At 40.3% G+C, this 20,544-nt stretch overlaps 1 protein-coding gene across 4 annotated transcripts in view; it reads left to right on the top strand.

The window, feature by feature from the left end:
• The window catches only part of CCDC83 (coiled-coil domain containing 83), a 57,140-nt gene that overhangs the window by 14,106 nt on the left and 22,490 nt on the right, over positions 1-20,544 (top strand). For 3 of the 4 annotated variants that reach the window (XM_032357476.1, XM_032357475.1, XM_032357474.1), the window contains exons 3-7: positions 664-748; positions 6,673-6,835; positions 10,024-10,191; positions 17,593-17,684; positions 20,448-20,516. In XM_032357476.1, coding sequence (XP_032213367.1) covers positions 664-748; positions 6,673-6,835; positions 10,024-10,191; positions 17,593-17,684; positions 20,448-20,516 — 577 coding nt within the window. The remainder of the gene's footprint in view (positions 1-663; positions 749-6,672; positions 6,836-10,023; positions 10,192-17,592; positions 17,685-20,447; positions 20,517-20,544) is intronic. The other variant, XM_032357477.1, reaches the window with a different exon arrangement.

Genomic DNA, 20,544 nt, shown 5'->3' with positions numbered 1-20,544 from the left:
GCTCAGGTCATGATCTCAGGGTCCTGGGATCGAGTCCCGCATCGGGTTCTCTGCTCCGCGGGGAGCCTGCTTCCTCCTCTCTCTCTCTCTGCCTGCCTCTCTGCCTACTTGTGATCTCTCTGTGTCAAATGAATAAATAAAATCTTTAAAAAAAAAAAAAAGAAATATGTTTGTGTCAGGGAAGCTTTTATTATTCATAGAAGATATGACATACTAAAGAATTTGAACCCTAGGTGTGCCTCATTTATCTTACTATTTCAAGAAGATGTGCCTGCCCTTATAAGTCTGTGTTTTGTCATTTTTGTCTGAATTTTTTTTAGAATTCTAGAAAGCATGTTTTCTGTGTGCCCTTCCCTAGGTTCCCTCTAAGCTGACTTATTTATAGATGTTTAGAAAGTATAAAAATTATGATTGTGAAATACAAATGGGGAGTGATTTAGGAAAAAAACTTGAAGTTGTCTCTCCAATATATATTTTAGTGAGTCAAATATACTCAGAAGTGCAAACAGAAAAATCCACTTAAGAAGGTATCGGATCCCTCAATGGGTTGTTTTTTTTTTAATATATTCAATACTTTATTTCATTCTAAATAGTTTAATTTTTAAATTTGTCTCATTAATTTTCCTTGATAAATAATTGTAACACATCTTTGTTTATTATCAGCTGTCAAATAAAGGAAAATGCAGTAGAACGATTTATGGCTCAAATAAGAAGACTTAGAGAAAAGAACCAAAAGTATCAAGAAAGAGTAAGTATAACATTTAGAGCTTATATCTAGGGGCACCTGGGTGGTTCAGTCAGTTAAACATCTGCCTTCAGTTTAGGTCATGATCCCAGGGTCCTGGGATTGAGTCCCGCATGAGGCTCTCTGCTCATGGGGAGCCTGCTTCTTCCTCCCCCTCTCCCCCTGCTTATGCTCTCTCTCTCTGACAAATAAATAAAATCTTTAAAAAATTAAAAAATCAAGTTTATATCTAGTTATTAAACATTTATACAAATGCCTTAAAAATTATAAATTATGATGACATGTATTCCAGGAAATCATCTCCTTAGTGCCTGAAATTGATTAAGTTACAATCTCAGTTTTCGGTACATTTAAGGCAAGAGGGCACTGCTGTTTCTATTATATTAATTACCATGTCAAAGGAAGTCAGCTTGAGCTGTGTTATTTCGTTCATCATGACCCTGAATCTCACATTCAAAATTTTAAGATTCTGAAACATTTTTCTGTTAATTTATTTAGCCAAAGGATAGAACACTGGTCCTCTGTTTTTAATTTCTATGTTTTTGCTTTTAGATTTTCAGATGGTACAGATGTTAAATATTATTTGAAAAGTACAATCTCAACTGTTAAAGTGACTCATTTAATGTTTAAGATGATATATTGTTTTTATAAAATCAGATTAAAATGAGTATCAAAGCCATGTTGTATACTGGCATGACTAAAGACTGGCAGAAATACAGTCTGGAAGCAGTAAGTGATTATTAACACAACTTATCTCTTAAGGTAGCTCATAAGTGAGTAAATACTGAGACAATTCCCTATTAAAGCATTCATATGAACTCTAAAACTTCCACAGTTAATTGTTTTATTTGGCTTTTGTCTAGTTGACTATATATACAAGTTTTCATGGGGTCTGGGGTCAGAGACCCGAGTTTGCATCCTGACTGTACCACTTAGCACTGGTATCATTCTGGCCCAAACTGGTAGGAGTCTCAGTTTCCCTCCTATGACATGGGAATTCCTGTCTTCCAAATACAGCTAATTTAGCCATTCATTCAGCAACATTTATTGGGCCAGACATGCCACAGTGGTGTCGTAACTGTGACCCTGACATTGTCATGATTCTCCAGAATCGGTCACTAACATCTGTTTATCAGACTCAGCCAGAAACTCAGGTCTGTGGATGAGAATGGGAACAGGAACTTTGGTCTAGGTGTTGGGGTGCAGTTCTACATGATGAGATCCACAGCATGGGAGAGGAGTGAGCTGCCATCAAGGGACCAATGCACACTCCCCAGGGGTCACCAATGGGACTCCTGGGTCAGCCTTAGACTTCCATTTGGTTGTGGAAAGAACAGATCAGGACTGAGGAATCATTTTCCCATAGACCCTTATTTGAAGCCAGAAACAAAATTCTTATTTTCATGAGGATTCACCCAAGAATGGGATAGGTCATCAGTGGACCCAGCAGTGAGGAACATGGAGAGACAGACTCTAGCTCCAACTCTATGTGTCTTTTTCTTTCCATTTATGCTGCTACTGCCCCAATTTAAGCTGCCACCATCTCTTAGCCATCCTTCTTCAATTCAGTACATTTTCCAAGGGCCAACCTTTCAAACACTGTAAACTTTTCAGTGCTTAAAACCCTATGGTGGCTTCCTCTTGTACAGAAAATTAAATCCATGCTCTACTCTTTACTATAGTCTTTGAGGCCCTACAAAACTTATCCTCTGCTCGCCTCTCCAAACTCACCTCTAGTTCGTCCACCCTTTGTTTACCACTGCTTCTTTTAAAACTTGGAAAACCCAGTCTCGCACATTACTGTACTTTACACAGACTCTTTCATCTTCTGGGAATGCGCTTCTGTTGGCTAGCTCCTTTTCATTCCCCCAAACTAAGGTGGAATGCAGCATACAAATGCTAATATTAAATTGAAAACTCCATTATTAAATTGAAAGCTTGTTAGGCAGCAGCAGTTAAATCTTACTTGCCTTTGTTTCTCTGGAAGGACCCAGCATGCGTAGGTGTTCAATAAATATTTATTGAGTTGATTCACACTAACAACTGTGAAAGGAAAATTTTTGAGGTCATGGATGTTTAGTTGCTAAGTTAAACATGACTCATTAGCAAGACATACTTTTCTCTTCAGTTAGGTCAAAATCAGGAACAGCCCTCCTCCTTCCTACACGTCATCTCTTCCTTTGTGTGTGTTTTGTTTGGATTCTTACTTCATTTATTATCTTCCATTTCTCTCGTTTGCATTCACTGCTCCTCATTAGACATTTCATAGTTCCCTGTGTCCACTTCCTTACCTCTGGTTCGTTCTTTCACTCCTGCTATTCCACCATGACTGCTAGGGCAGAAGATATTCATGACCAAGTAGCCAGGTCCAATGGCCTCTTTGTAGTCCTCACGTTACCCCTTGTGCCTTCAGCAGCCGTCCCTGTCACCTTGAAACTCTCTTTCTTTGGCTGCCAGGACATCATTCTCCCTAAATATCTCCCCTATTTACCAACAATTTCTTGTTTTCATTCATTGCTCTTTTCCTGGACCCACCCCTAACGTATTTTCCAGGGTTCTGATCTCAACTCTTCTCTTTAACTCTAAAGATCTTACTTAACACCACAACTTCAAATGCCATCTATAAGTGATAATTTTCATATGTATATGTGACAAATTTTCATAATACTTATACCCACACAAAGAAATTAAAATGAGCACATGTAAAAACTGATGAAATCCAAATAAAGTCTCTAATTTACCTAATAACATTGTAATGTCCATTTCTCCAGTTTGATCACGTGCTCTGGTTATATGGGATGTCATCGTTGGGGAAAGCAGGGAAGTAGTAAGAGAGAAATCTGTGTACTATCTTGGCAACTTCTGCTCTTGCTCCCATGAATCTTAAAGACTTAAAAAGGTAAAACCCATGAGATGGCCTTATAACAAAACAAACCAGTCCTTTGTAGTCTATTTATTGAATCTCCTTTCTTCTATTTTATAGTGTGACAATTATTCTTACCTTGAATAACAGTTGTCTACTTCGTAGGATAAAGGTCTTTTTTTTAACACATTGGTGACTATGTCTAACTAAATTGTATTTCAGTATATCACTCAAAATAATTTTTCAGATATAGTGAATTTTGTAACATGTTTCCAGACACATTTGCCATCCATTTGAAATTCATTATGGGATTTGGGAAGTTTAATATGGATGTTATTAAATATATTTAATATTTTAATTTAATTCAAATATATTTAATAAATATGTAATATATTTACATATAAAGCCAAATGTGATTTAGTCATATTTATGCAACATTCTGTCACATTTTAGGACATATGATGCTATTTTAATTTATAAATGAAAATATCGTATGTTTGAAAAAAACAGTCATAGTGTTAAAAATTTGATCTAAGAAGACTGCATTCACTTTGACAAGTATTGTGCTAAGTAGGGAAAGTAAGAGCAAAATCTGTTGATTGATTACACATTATTTTTTTATGAATTATATGCAGTGGTTTTTAAATGATCACTGTCTTTGGGGGGTTTTGCCTGTTATAGAGTTGGAATTGATTTTTTTTATAGAATTTTTTTAAAAGACTTTATTTATTTATTTGACAGAGAGAGATCACAAGTAGGCAGAGGGGCAGGCAGAGAGAGAGTGGGAAGCAGGCTCCCCGCCGAGCAGAGAGCCCAGTATGGGACTTGGTCCCAGGACCCGAGATCATGACCTGAGCCGAAGGCAGAGGCTTAACCCACTGAGCCACTCAGGCACCCGAGTTGGAATTGATTTTGAAGTGATTGTTGCCCTACTAAAATTAGCTAACAATTAAAATCAGGTGAAGATTTATTTAGTATTCAGACTATACTTGATAAAGGAATTTTCCACTTCTAACAAAAATAAGTGGAAAAAGTCCATATTTGGAAAAAGTATTAGCAGTGCAATAGTTTGGCAAGAGACAGTTCCACTGGTATTATTCAAGTTTCTACAGATATTTCATTTTCAAATAACTCATGTCAAGCCAAAGTAATTCAATTTATTTATAAGAAGACAAAACATGAATCCATTTCCTTCAAGAAAATGGAACATTTGGGAATTGATGAAAGAGCAATATATTGTTTATCAGTTGTTAATACTGATTGACCTCCATTTTTAAATTAAACTTTTTAAAAATAATTATAGATTGGCATGCAGTTACAAGGAATAATACAGAGAGATCCTGTATAACCATAACGTGGTTTCCTATAATGTAGTACAGGACTGTAGTATAATATCACAAGTAGGATATTAATATTAACAATACTGACATTGATACAGTCAAGACACAAAGTTTCCATCAACATAAACATCTCTCACATTGTCCTTTTATAGACCCTCCCTCCCTCCCAATTCTACCCCTTCATCAACTCCTAGAAACCATTAATCTGTTCTCCAGACTTATAATTTTGTTATCCTAAGAATGTTATATAAATTACTTACTAGTAATTAATCTTTGTAAGTAATCTTTGGAGACTGACTTTTTCATTCAGCATAATTTTCTAGAGACTCAGTTAACTGCATGTATCATGAGCTGGTTCCTTTTATTTATTTTTATTTTGTGATATGGATGCCCCACAATTTATTTAACCATTTACCTATTGAAAGACATGTGAGTTATTTCCTGTATTTGGCTATGATAAATACATCTTTTAGAAACATTTGTGTACGGGGTTTTGGGTGAATATAAGCTTTCATTTCTCTGAGATGAATGCTTAAGAGCTCAGTTGTATGGTAAGCAAATGTTTAGTTTTATAAGAAACTGGCATTCTTTTTAACAGCGTAGCTGTACCGTTTTACAAAGGAGCCAACATTCATGGGGAAAGGCAGAGAGGGAAGACGGATGGGGGTGGGTAGAATAAGGGAGCAGAGGAGGAGAGGGGATGAGAGGGAAGGAGGGGGTGAGCAGATTTTCAAAAATTTGGAAAAGCTGAGCTCTGACAGCACGTGAGCCTTGGTCCAGGTGTAGCTCCCTGCTTTTTTCTGTTCGGTTATGTGAAAAAATTAACTTCTCTTCACGCTTAGGCTACTTCGGGTTAAATTTTATCTTTGCAATGGAAGCATCCATTTTCTAAGGTTGCTGTCCCCATGAGGCTGGGACTCTGACCATGAACACCTCTCACCTTACATCCTTTTAACCACAAAATGGAGACAAGAGAGACATGTTTTTCACTAGTTTCAGCATAAGTATTTCCAGGGAAGGACTCTAAGCATGTCCTTAGCTTGAGACACATGCTTTACCGGGACAAACCCTATGGCTAAGAGAAGGGGCCACTGTGTTGTGCATATAACATTCACTCATATATTCCCAGTGTCTAGAAGACCACCTGGCAGATGCTTCATAAATACTGACCAGATGAATGATGATCGCTGGAGAAGAAGGTTTTAGTGGGAGACTGAAGAAATTGGCCTCCAAGGTCTAACTTTAATGTCACTGATCCTATGCTAGGGTGATAGACTGGGAGGTTAATAACACAATTTGTAAATGTTTTAAAAAGATTTTACTTATTTTTTTGAGAGGGAGAGAAAGAGAGAGAGCACAAGCAGGGACAGGGGCAGAGGGAGAAGCAGACTCCCCACTGAACTGGGAGCTGGACATGGGGCTCGATGCCTGGATGCTAGGATCACCACCTGAGCAGAAGGCAGACACCTAACCTCTGAGTGACCCAGGTGCCCCAATAACATAATTTTTTAAATGTAACCTTCCATTCAATAGTTGTTGTGTTGATGGGTTTAATTTTACTTTGCACCTCCCATGTTCCAGAAGCTCTTAGACATACTGTATAAATTTATTTCATTAGATATTTTATTCTCACTTTGCAAGCCTCAGCACGTGACTCCGTTTTGAGGCAAATCAATGTAAATACTCGAGTAGATGTAGTTACCCACTGTTGATTTTCATGGCAGAACAAACACTTGAAGGACGAACAGACTTGGCACATACGGAACCTACTAAAGGAGCTGAGTGAAGAGAAGTCAGACGGGTTACCAGTTGTAACAAGAGAAGATGTTGAAAATGCAATGAAGGAGAAATGGAAGTTTGAAAGAGATCAGGAGGAAAACTTGAAAGGTGACTTAGGAACTTAGGTATTTCTTGAATGTGTTCACGCTTTTGTCTCCTAATATGTTCAAAGTGTTGCGAACATGTCCAGATGAGAGTATTACCACCGCAAGCACACACACGTGTGGGTAAATGGGCCGGAGAGGGAAGTAAGAGTGGGCAGAGCTACTGAAGCCAAGTGAGGAGGAGAAGTGGGAGGAGGAGGAGGGGCACTGGCCAAAAACAAAGGCAGAGGAAAACCACCTGGCTCTCAACAGAGGACAAGAGCCTGTTAGCTGCTACCCTGAAGTCCTCACAGGGTGAATTTGTTCTTTCCTCGGGGAAATTCTCTTGTCTGACAGGTTCTTTGGCTTCCAACTCAGTTCAGACTGGGGAACAGGGTCAATATTGCCATGAAGCTGCCCCCCACCCCGCACCAGTATCACTAAGGGAGCTAAGCCTCCCATTTTGGTGGGAAAAGAGGAATAAGAGTTGGCTAGGGGGAAGGTTGGAGGACGTGGGAAGAAAGAATTCTAGGTGCAGAAGATGGTAGAGCATGGCCTACTCTTGCATGGACTTTAGGAAACACCATGGGTCAGTGGGTGAGTCATACATCATTCTAACACGTGCATTTTTTTTTTTAAAGAAAAATTTTATTCCTTTATCCTAAACTTTCTGCTAAGATTTCCCAAACCACTTCTGCCAGAACCTCTATATAAACCATCACATCTAGGAAGCTGGAAAACTTAGGGAGAGATGTGAGTATTCTCAGGAAGCAGTCCTAGCAGCTGGAAGGCAAAACAAGGATGTGATTCCCTGAACATCTCCAAGATCAGAGAGCCTACTGACCCAAGCACTTAACGCACAGCAAGCACACCATCTGTCAACAGCTGTGGTTTTGAATGAGATGGTTTCCAAGACCAGCCATCAACCAGCAAACTTCATTTTTAGGGGTCTCCACAGCTGTTCCCACAAGCCTGTTCTGCACGTCCCTTGGAGGGCAGGGGGGATGTCACGAGGAAATAGATACTGTATTTCCCAGGGTGCCTCTCCAGGAGACTTCTGTTTATGTTCAGAAGGAGGACTTGAATAAGTCCCTTGAGATGGGAGTGAGACCACAAACGATACTTAGATGTGCTCACTAAAGTGCCTTCGCAGCTAGCCCTGGTGTCCTGGTTACAGTTTCGGCTGAGTGCTAGGACTCGTGTATCATGAGTGACTGGGGCGACACCGGGTGACTGAGCACAGCAGAGGAGGGCTGGGCATGTGAGGCAGTCCAAGGACCAAAGGAGCCCGCAGGTGCCGAGGGAGGGAGGGAAAGCAGGAGGACAGACGGATGGGAAAAGCCTTTGTGAGGCAGTTCTCTTATGTCCCTGGGAGTCACTGTAACCCGAGTGGGTTTGGGGAGCGGCGGCGACAGCTTCATCTGGCAGCTTGTTGCAGTGCAGAGTCTCAGGTCCATTCCGGTCTCCTGACTTAGAATCTGCACTGCCACGAGATCCAGGGGGACTCCCATGCACAGGAAGGTTCGAGAAGAACTGATGTAACCCCTGTTTTTTACCTTTTAGTTAGGACTCTTCAGTTGCATGGATAAAAAGCTAACCCAAACTACCCTAAGCATAAAGAGGGTGTTAATTTTTTCATAAAACCAAACGGAAAAGGCAGGGTGCTCCTGACCTGGACCCAGAGCCTCACATGCTGTCTGATCTCAGCTTTTCTCTCTCTCTTTTTTCTTTAACCTCTTCTGCCTCTCCTTCTTTCTTTCTCCCCACCCGTCTTTTACCCTTCTTCTTCCTCTGTCTCGCTCCCAAAAGTTGGCTCCTTTTGCTGAGGCTGTTGTCCCCATGAAGCTGGAACTCTGACCATGGACACTTCTCACCGTACATCCTCTTAACCTTCAAATGGAGACAAAAGAGACATGTTTTCCCTCAGTTCGAGGGAATCCTTCTGGCCAGGAGAAGGGGCCACTGTAACCGGCCCTCTTGTTTGACAAGGGGTGGGAGGAGGGGAGGGACACGGGCTCTGGCAAAGTAGAACAGCCGCCACTCCCTCCACCTCTCTTTCAGTCTTCAGTGACCGTGCCCAACCCTCCACTCAAAGGCTGACTGTGGGACAGGGCTGAGACAGCAGCCGACGAAGCAAACAGGAGGACAGCTCGTCATGCATATTATAGCGGTATTCACTGTTCAGTGGCAATAACAAGGGCCATTTATCAAGGGATTTAAAAATATATGATCTTATTTACTGTCTTGGAAAAAGACATGTCTGGAGTCCTTCTGGCCCTCTGTATTGAAGAACGTCCCTCTGCCCTGATTGTAATGCTTTGGTCATTCCATAAACATTTATTGAACAGCAACTAATTGCCAGACTCCATGATAAGTGCTGCTTTTGTAGAGAAGAATAAGATATGGTCTTACCTTTAGGGAGCTCTCAAACAAGATGGTGTGTGGCACTGAGCCAAATGGCCCCTAAATTCCTTATACTCTGCTCTTTGTAATACTTCCAGTTCTAAAATATTGAGAAGCATGAGACCCAGCCTAAAGATGGAGTAGAATGTCATGTTTAGCAAGTGCACCAGGACAAATTGAAGGTTTATATGGGTAACACAGCTCAGTGTTTGTACGTATCTTACTAGAGAATTTATCTTTCACTCTGAAGGCCTTTGTAAGTGGGGCCCAGGGAAGACATGTTGAGATTACTGTCCTATGGTATCATCTCACACAAGGGAAGCCCAAACACTGAACTTTAGATGGAAGCAAACTATTTATTTACAAAAATGGTTGTCAGGGACAGCACAGGATAAAAGTTGAGCTCACTTTGCCCAGAGGCACAATGGTCAGAAAAGTGACAATTTATTAATAAAAAGTGTATGTGATATAATGTACAAAATAGTACACTTATCAAGCTATCATGGGATTAATTTAAGCTTCTGCATTCCTAGGCATATAGGTAGTCTATTAACTTACCTGTCACAGCCTAAAACCACACATCTATTTTATAATTGGAAGTTTAATGTTACTTGGATTATGCATCATGAGGAGAAACAACAGTTGAAATAGTTTAGATTCACTCTCACTGTAGGTAAAAATTTGCATTTATGAGTTAACAGCATTTTAGTAGCAGACCTTCCAGGCCTTAACTTCATAAAATCAAATTGCAATGTATCATGGCTGTAAGAACAATAGAAACAACATGGTGCCTTGATTTTCTCTCAACAGATATGCGCATGCAAATAAGTAATGCTGAGAAACTATTTCTTGAGAAACTCAGTGAAAAGGAATACTGGGAAGAATACAAGAATGTAGGCAGTGAACAGCATGCTAAACTCATTACCTCCTTGCAGAATGACATCAGTAGAGTTAAAGAAAATGCGGAGAAAATGTCAGGTCAGTTGTAACAAAGCTAGTTCAAATTCAACAGAAAATCTTTGGAGAGCAGCCCTTTGGTAGATGGAAAATAATGTGTACTTCCTGGATCATTCTTTACTATCAGCACAAGCAGCTATGAACCTAAGGTGGAGAGAGGAAGTGCAGAAACTCTCCCAGGACCACCAAAGGAACTGAGGAGAAGAAGGACTGGTGTTGGGGGTGGGGGGATGGTGGGTAGGGAATGGAGAATCCCTGAGACCAACTGCCTTGGAGAATGAAGCTTCATTCAGTGGATGGTGTCTGCATGTTTCTATTCCTAGGTCTGGGGCAATTCAACTGAGGTAGGAAGGTCCAGGGACAGGGTTATATTGAAAAGAAATTTACCTGAACCAAGCTTAAAACAACTTAACCATGCTATAAAACCAGAATCATTGTAGAGAAACACCCAAGTAAATGCTAGGTTATAGTCAGAAAGAACTGAAACACAAACACAAGACGGGAAATGGAGAGAGTGTGGAGTGTGATGGCATCGGGGGTGATGAAGCTTACCAGGACTAGTTCTGAGAACCATGAGGCCACCTATCTGTCACTGTGGCTAAGCACAATGGCTTAGAAAAAATCAGAGACCCAGAGAAAGGAAAGTCATAGAGTAGAATAAATGGAGAAATCGGATTACTCAGAAGAACGCTGGCCAGATGACAGCTGGTGATGGTGCCCTGAGTAGTGGAGGTATTCATGTGGGGTCATTACCATGATCCCCTTCAGGGGCCCTGTCATGGGATGTTCCACTACTGGACCAAGAATTCTGTAAGTTTCTCAGCTCAGGGCTTCTGCACCACAACGACAATGTACATTTGGTTCCAAATCAGTCTGAGTTTAGAGTTCCAATTTTTCAAAATATTTTCCTCCCCAGAAAAAAAGTAGAGAATAAAGGGGACACCTTCTGAGGCACCGAGGTGGCTCAGTTGGTTAAACGTCTGGCTCTTGGTTTCAGCTCAGGTCATGATTTTAGGGTCCTGAGATCAAGCCCTACATCAGGCTCCACACTCAGCGGGGCATCTGCTTGGAACTCTCTCTCCCTCTTCCTCTTCCCCTCCCTCCTGCTCTTTCTCTCTCTCTCTCTTTCTCTAATAATAAATAAATAAATCTTTTTTAAAAAGGGAGAGGGGATACCTTTCTATACCCATCTATCCCCCCAGCCCCTCAGACCCTCTCTCTAGGTAAAACCACTATTACCAATTTTTGTAACTGTTGTCAGAAATATTTTGTATCAACATATACAAAGCATGCTACAAATACAATTTGGTACTTGCTTTTTCATGTAACAATATGATCATTCTTTTTTTTTTTTTTTTAATTAAAGATTTTTTATTTATTTATTTATTTGACAGAGAGAGATTACAAGTAGGCAGAGAGGCAGGCAGAGAGAGAGAGAGAGAGAGAGAGAGAGAAGCAGGCTGCCTGCCGAGCAGGAGCCCGATGCGGGACTCGATCCCAGGACCCTGAGATCATGACCTGAGCTGAAGGCAGCGGCTTAACCCACTGAGCCACCCAGGTGCCCCACAATATGAACATTCTTATAGAACAGTACATATTAGCATTTCTTCATTCTTCCAGTAGCTACTTTGTTTTGTTGTATTGTAATATTTTTACAAGTCCCCTACTCATAAGCATTTAGGTTGTTTCCTATATTGTACTAATACAAATAATGCTGCAATGAATATTCTTTTTTTTTTATTATTATTATTTTTTTAAAGATTTTATTTATTCATTTGACACAGAGAGATCACAAGTAGGCAGAGAGGCAGGCAGAGAGAGAGAGAGGAGGAAGCAGGCTCCCGCGGAGCAGAGAACCCGATGCGGGACTCGATCCCAGGACCCTGAGATCATGACCTGAGCCGAAGGCAGCGGCTTAACCCACTGAGCCACCCAGGCGCCCTGCAATGAATATTCTTAAAAATCTCATTTTACTGTAATGAATATCCTTGTATTTCTATAATTTCATTTTTGTGTATCTGTAGGAAGGAATGGCTGGCCCAAAGCGCCCATTTATTTCTTTTTTATTTTGATAGGTATGGCCATCCATAGAGCTTGTACCCAGTTGACTAACCACCCCTATCCCATGCCCGACGTCTCCCTGTGTAGATGAGGACGCCTATGTTTCTGCATCTTCAACAACAGTGTTAGCTAACTTTTTATTCTTTGCCAGTCTTAGAAGTAGAATGTTGTATCTCACTGTAACTTTAATTTCCACTTCTCTTATTATAAGTGATAGTGGATATCTTGTCAAAAGTTCAGGAAATGTAATGGGAAATATAACTACCTTTCTTTTTCTGTGAACCATCTGTTCACATCCCTTGCTCATTTTTCTACTGTGTTGTAAAGCTCTTTACATTTTAAGGAAATTAGCTCTTTAACTGTAACACAAAGTACAAATATTTCTGCCATTTGTCATTAGTCTTTTTTGATGAGCTATATTTATGGGGACATATGAAGGTTTAGAGTGCCCAAACTAGATTTTCATTTTATGATATCTGAGATGATGAATAAGTTGTCCAATATTTTCTTCTAGAATATTTATGGTGTCATTTTAATATTTACATCTTTGATTTTTCTCTTTGTCTATGAGGTAGGAAACCAGCTTTATTTTTTTAGCAGATGGTAACCCTAACCTTAACCCTAACACTGTGTATCAAATAATTCATTTTAACCCTGCTGATTTGAAATGCTGACTTTATCATACTTTAGTTTCCCATGTGTATTTGGGTCTCTCCCTGTACTTTCTGTTCTGTTCCACTGATCTATGTATTTGTGTACCAGTACTATACCTTTAAAATGGTTATTATTTGGGGAAGTTTAAAAATTTTTAATCCCCCTCCCCACGTTTCTTTATATTTTAAATTAAGAAGTCATCTTCTCAGATAAAATTATGAACCCATTATCTTGATCAGAAATTTGGATGATTTCTTTGAGTTGAAAAGTGTCATGCTGTGAATTCAGCTTTGGGATGGTGGTAATAACACTTACATATTGAATTATTTTCTGGTTAAACCTTAGTCTGTAGCTGACTTTAGGTGTCATAGGAAAATAGCTGTTATGGGCTTTTCTTATCTTCATTAGTTTTAGGGATTTCTCCTAACCATGTAGGTAGCAGCAGCAACTTGGCTTGGGGACTATGAAAATACTCTGGGGGCCAGTAATTGGACCATGGGTAAGAGCAGGACACTTAAATTGATTTATCTGGAGCCTTACTATTATATTGTTGTTTTTCTTCCCTTCCTCCATGATTTCTCTAGAATGTTCCTCCCACACCCATGATCATGGAGTTTACTTGCAAGGAACAAGTATTTTAGGGAAAGAGGTGGTTATTGAAACAGGACACTAAAAGCCAACTTTTTTAGTCTCAGTTTAAATTGGGGTGCTAATATAACAGACACCACATTTCAGAGTAAACTGAGAGACTGCCATGCTGAGGAGACAGAAAACTGAGTTCCAGTCTATACAAGAAGTTGGACAGGTCAAGAAAAGATTGTTGGAAATTAGGGGACAGTGTTTAGGAAGAGATCTTGGTGTGCTGTACGTCCTATGCTGTCCCACAAAGGGGCAGGTGAAGGGTAATTCTTCCGTCACCTCAGATCAAGATGGACAATCTTTGAGGAAATTCCTCAGATTGTTCAGTATGCATCCTCTGTGGCTTGGAGGTCTAGTCCTGAGAAATCTAGGGGGTAAGAGACTGACTGATCATTCTGACAGCAGAGCCAAAGGGGAAGCGGCTGCTGTCCTGAGCTAGGCCTGTGTCTTAGTCCTTTTAGACTACTACAACAAGATACATTGAGTGGGTGTTTTATAGACAACAGAAATTTATTTCTCACAGTTCTTCAGGCTGGGAAGTTCAAGATCAATGCCAGCAGTTTTGGTGTCTGGTGAATACCTACTTCCTGGTCCATAGACAGCCATCTTTAGTGGAAGGGACAAGGGAGCTCTTTGGAGTCTCTTTTATAAGTGCACTAATCTCATTCTTGAGGGTTCCCCCCTCTTGACCTAATGACCTCCCAAAGACCCCATCTCCACATATCATCACACTGGGGATTCTGTTTCAAGGCATGAATTGGGAGCAGGGGACCACAAATATTGTCTGCAGCAGGCTGCACTCTCAGAGTTTGTCATGGCAAAGCACAACGTGTCTCCTATGAATGTGCTGTGAGAGAGAGCTAGTACACAGTCCTGTTAGAGCTCGGGGATGGTGTCCTAATAGAGACATAGGAGCCTGCATGCATGGGAGGGAGCAACAGATTGAGAGCCAGAGGCCAGAGGACAAGTTGTTGGCCAGCCTCAAGGACAGTACATCCCTGCATCAAGGAAACACGGGTGAAATAACTAGCAATGGGAAGAGTGGTCCCCTGAGGAACGTATAAAATTCTCCCATGGAAAAGCAATCAACCTTAAGTGCCAGCTAGGACTAGAAAGTGCCACATTAGCTTGAGACAGTCTCTGCCAAGTGAGAGCTTTCTTGTCCCTTTCCATGCTTCTCTTCAGCCTTGAGGGAGGAGGCACAGAAACTCAAATTAGAGGAAATGGTTGTATGTCCAGGTTGGGAAGGGAATAGCCACAGCTTTGAAAGGAGTTTAAAGTTTTAATTACTACAAAAGACTGGATACGTTAATCCCTGATTGGAGGACTCTCATTATCACAAAGGATCCAGAAAAGTAAAAAATTTGCCATATATCTTGTTGGGAGAGTTTCTAGCCTCACAGTATGCATTTTAAAGGGAAGAGATAAAGCTAAGTTTGTTTGATGTCCCATGGTCATGTTTTTTGAATATATCACCTGCAGTGAGGAATGGGAAGACTGAAGATGGAAACAGAAGCCCAGTGGTAGCTCTAGCCATGGCTCCTCTCTACATTTATCTTCCATGGCCTGTGCCCCCTTCACGCGGCCTCTGCTTTGCTCTGTCCCATCCCCATTCTCTTCTTGCTTCCCACACACCAGTTCTTGCAGTTTTCTCCAGCCCAGATTCTGAAGAGCTGGTGTCATCACCTACGTAAAGAAGATGAGCAAAGACCTTTATCCATGCCTCCTCATGGGGCATGGGTCGGCCATTCTGTGGTCAGCTATCCATCCCTGCCTTATTTGGGACCATCCATGAGCTCTGGGGGGTGGTGGGGGAGGAAGCACCTAGAGCTGCTTCCCTGAACTTTGGTTGGGAGATGTTGGGATAGTGAATAGAGGAAACACAGTCACTATTCTATCCAGGAAAAGGCTTTATCTCTCAATAAAAGGAAAGGCGACCTTAGTGAGGCCCAGCAATACAGAAAGTGTGGGGTTATGATAAGTCATTAGATATCAGAGTCACAGAGCATTTTTACTTTTGTCCTTCACCAGACACACAGGACAGGAATCTCTAAAATTTCTTTGTACACTAAGATTTGGGTTCAAATGCACTTACAAAAAAGGAACATTACTTCTTTTTTTTTTTTTTTTTTTTAATTTTTATTTTTTATTTTTTTAAAAGATTTTTATTTATTTATTTGACAGAGAGAGATCACAAGTAGGCAGAGAGGCAGGCAGAAAGAGAGAGAGGAGGAAGCAGGCTCCCTGCCGAGCAGAGAGCCCGATGCGGGACTTGATCCCAGGACCCTGAGATCATGACCTGAGCCGAAGGCAGCGGCTTAACCCACTGAGCCACCCAGGCGCCCGGAACATTACTTCTTTGAACATTGATTTCTTCATCTGTAAAAATGGGAGTCCATGGGTGATCTCCAAGAGACTCACAAGAGGCTACCTCCAGCCTCCCCACAGGAGGGGGTCAGCACGGTGAGGTCGTGTGACACTGACAAGTGTGTGAAAAGTGGGCAACAGACTTCCAGAAAACAGTGGGGGAGCAAAGCAACATGGAGCCAGACACAGCAGGGAAGGCAGAATGATGCAAAGCAAGCTTCAGCCAGCAAGGCTTTGCCATCAGCTTCTGAGAAGTGGCCACATTAGGGGTCTGAACAGCCAGGAGTGTAAAGGCACAAAGCCACAGTCTCCCATGCTCCCATTAGCAACATTTCCAACTTTTATGAGAAGGAGATGTTTCATACTCCCTGCTTCTTTGGCTGTGTTCACAAATGCACGGTTAACTGTTGTTTCTCAAAGCAGCATGGGAATCACGAAAGCTAGCAATGAGATTTTTATATCCTCCCTTGTGCTGGTTACTCTGTTCTTCAGAAGATAAACAGTTCATAGAATTCATAGAATTTTATATGGAACTTGGAACAAGTTGGGTATTTTTATTGCTTTGTCAGTGTTAATATGGCACTAGAGACAGCTGTAACTTTAGTCAGAGCATATTTGATTATCTGTTTTTTAGGATTTGCAGCAAAGAATTAATATTTAATCTTATCAAACTCCAGGTGATGGTTTCTTTCAGATGTTAAGAATGAAAAATCCATTATAACTAAACTCCTGATCCATCGCAACTCTTAGACTGCCTGTTGTGTTTTGTTGGGTAGAAGTTTCAACTAAATAGCCACCCTTAGTCTAGTGGACTAGGTCCTGAATTGAAACAAATTCTATCAGAAATGAGATTGGAATTATTAAAATATCCAAGTGATAACTCCGAATGGGAGTAAGAAGAAGAAGAGAGGTTGTCTGGATGGGTATATGTGGATTGGAATCATGAGGACTTCCAGTTTCTTATTCTCCAGATGTCAGGTTAGACCAGTTTCCTTCCTCTCCACTCTCTACAGCAGCCTTAATGTCACTCTATCTCACTTTCCCTTGAACAGAGTTGTTGACGGTATGATCACGAAGCATCTTTCAAGGCCTAAAATTTGATGATCCTTTGCTCTCTCAATTCTGACTATGACATAAGAAAATCTGGAGAGAATAAAGAATCCTGCACTTCTTCATATCTGTCCTCCTTTCTTGCTCTGAGCCCTACTCAGAATGAGGGGCTGACTTTCACAGCCCCTTCACCCTCTCTCCGTCCTCTCATTCTGTCTTTCCTGCCCAAGGAAACGCATGCCAAAAATACTAGAAATTTAGTTAGATGGAGTCAGAGGTATAGGATGCTTCTCCTGCAGATAATCAAATCTTCTTTATGTTTCCGTTATGGGATCAGAGGTGTGTCATATGCAAGGTAGATGGCTACCCTAAAGTACTGGGAATTTTCCCTTTAGAAAGACAATCCTTTGGGAATACAACTATTCTTAGGAGAGACAGCATCTTAAGCTAATTCACATTAAGGTGTTGGCAAATTATTGGAGCATTTTTTCTAACAGGAGGTACTAGATGCTTCAGCAAAAATGTACCCTGAGAATTTGGGGGAAAAAATATGTAGAAAGGAGCGGAGAGGATCATGGAAGATACAATTTATGAGCAGCATAGTTTTACCTAGGACTAGCCTTGTTAAAGCTTCTAATTTTCTTTTTAAAGAACACTATAAAGTCACTCTGGAAGATGCTAGAAAGAAAATAATCAGAGAAACTTTGTTGCAACTGGATCAAAAGAAGGAATGGGCCACACAGGTATATTTCAGTTTTCTTAAAAACAAAACAGAAGTTGCTCCCCTATTTTTTCCCATGGTATATTATAATGATTAAGAACCTGAGTTCTGAAGTTTGGCAGTTTAGTTTAAATCATGGTTCTACCACTTACTGGGAATATAAACTAAATTTGTTCCTTGACCTCTCTGGGCTTCAGTTTCCTAATTTTAAAAAAAGGGCAATAATGTTATTTACCTTTAAAGAAGAGTATGGGGATTAAATGAAATGATTTAAGTAGCATAGTGCTCATAAGGAACAAGAGCTCAGTAACTTACTCAGTTATTTTTAAGTAATAATAATGGCTACAACGAATTATTAAATACAAGTTTGGGATGCATTATAAAATGAAATATGATTTGTCTAAAAAGTACTGTCATATATATCCAAACCTAAGAGAGTACACTTTACATTGCGGAGCTTTAATATTTGGGGATATAAAAAATGTCTGAGGGGCGCCTGGACGGCTCAGTCAGTTAAGTGTCTGCCTTCAGCTCAGTTCATGATCCCAGCGTCCGGGGATCGAGTCCCACATCAGGTACCCTGCTCAGTGGGGAGACTGCTTCTCCCTCTTCCTGCTGTACCCCTCTGCTCATGCCCACTCTCTCTCTCTCTGACAAATAAATAAAATCTTAAGAAAAGTTTGAGATATAATTTCCAACATTTTATGTTTTCTAATCCCTTTGTTTTTGCTGTCCTTCCCCTGCCCCCAGACCATCTCTGGTTACGAAGATCCCCACAGGGACTGTCTCTTCATTTAGAGTATCTCCTCTTCAAAATCATAAACATCTGGTCTTCTTTAAAGTTCTTTGCTGAATTTCAGTTGCTATTGTTTGTTGCTTAACTGTTAGTTCAATTGTTCTTTCAGTTACTATCCTACTGCATGACTTTTACGTACTTATACAAGTATAGAGGATTATGGAGAACTGACCAATAGTTTATTTGCCCATAAAATTCAGCCCATTTGGGACTGAATATGATGAAACGGTGAAGTCAACAATGAAATGATCTGAACATAGTTAAGATGATTAAAAATGCATCTGTAGATCAAATATATTTCAAATATACACATTCAATATATCGTGAGGACTGTTCCAGATACTGCTCTGAGCATTTTACATGCATGTCTCTCAACAATCCTCTAAGGCAGGGACTCGCTAATGAGAAGACTGAGGCACAGAGAAATTTTTGTGGCTTTCCTAGAGCAAGTGGCAGAATTGAGATTCAATTCCAGATGTCTCCTTCAGATCATCATTCTTAATCACTACCTGATACATTGTCTTTTCTCTACATTAATGGCGAATACCCACACATGTGAATGAATTTTCCCCATTTTATCTGGCTATTTTATTTTTTTTATTTTTTTTTAAAGATTTTATTTATTTATTTGACAGAGAGAAATTACAAGTACACTGAGAGGCAGGCAGAGAGAGAGAGAGAGAAGGAAGCAGGCTCCCTGCTGAGCAGAGAGCCCAACGCGGGACTCGATCCCAGGACCCTGAGATCATGACCTGAGCTGAAGGCAGCGGCTTAACCCACTGAGCCACCCAGGCGCCCTTATCTGGCTATTTTAGTATAACTTTAGCTTCTGATAATCCACTGTTGTGCAACCTTGGCTGCATATGGAGGTCACCTGAGAAGTTTGGTTAACTCATTTGGTTCCTCAGAGATGCTCATGTAATTGGCCTGTGATGTTGACTTGGTTTCTGGATTTGTCAAACTGCCCAGGAGATTCTAGCATGCACCCAAAGTTGAAGACCCCTGCTCCATTGTTAGTGAATGAAACCACTAGCCCACTAACTTCCGTTATGAGATGTATTCTGCTTCTGTTCAATTCTGTGTTCCAGGACACTTCAGAGCTATCAGTGGCAGCTGGAGTAGAAAAGGTCTTGGTTCCTAGGGAATGTAGGTGTACCCTTAGTCTAATTAGCATGATTTGAAGAAAAAAAAATATTGCGAATCTTCCAATTCAAAGACTGAGATAAATTTATTCCTAACATATTTTTAAATTACTTCTGTCTGTGTTTATGATCTATAAAATTTTTCCTAATCTCTCTTGTTCTGGTTATGCCCTTCTGTTACTGAATGTGGAATTTCTAGCACGGTATCCATATAAAAGTACCTCACAGATAAATGCAATCTTTCATCCATTATAAAGTTCCTTTGGGGAAAACTATAAATAAACAAAAATTGAAAATGAATTTACATTTTATGAACTACTGACAAAGTGATGCTTTTCCTGTTTTCTTCATCTAAAATTATTTTCTCCAGGAGACAGTCTAGTTACCCTGAAACTATTTGCTATTAAGTTTGTAAATATGTATATTTTTATTATTGACATGCAGAAGTCTTTCAGATTAAAAATAATAGTAATAGTAAGAGAATCTACTCATGGTTTTGCTCTATGTTGGATTATGTCTGTGACCATAAACTTGAAGAGTATTTGGTCCCTGCATTTCACCCGCTTTAATCATGGAACAGATCACTTAATGAATTGATTTCATCATGGCAATCAGATTCAGTCACAATGGAAGCCCAGTTGAATGGATAGCTATTGTCCAGTTCTCTAAATCACCTGTATCAGGCAGTGTGAATCAGCCAAAAATAATATGAGAATAAAGAACAACTGAAGCAAAAGTTCTTAGATATATTTCCAAAATAATTGCAAAACATAATGTAAAATGATCAGGTAAGTTCATTGTGAAGCACCTGCTGCAAGTCTTCCTTAATACAGAAACTTTCTTTTAGAATGCCATACGGTTCATTGACAAGGGCAGCTACCGAGAGATCTGGGAGAATGACTGGCTGAAAAAGGAGGTAGGTGGAATTTTATTTTATTTATTTA

This window comes from Mustela erminea, chromosome 9, assembly GCF_009829155.1.
Source record: "Mustela erminea isolate mMusErm1 chromosome 9, mMusErm1.Pri, whole genome shotgun sequence".
Classification (NCBI taxonomy): Eukaryota; Metazoa; Chordata; class Mammalia; order Carnivora; family Mustelidae; genus Mustela; species Mustela erminea.
The sequence above is the reverse complement of the archived record's forward strand: the minus strand, read 5'-3'. Positions and strand labels throughout refer to the sequence as shown.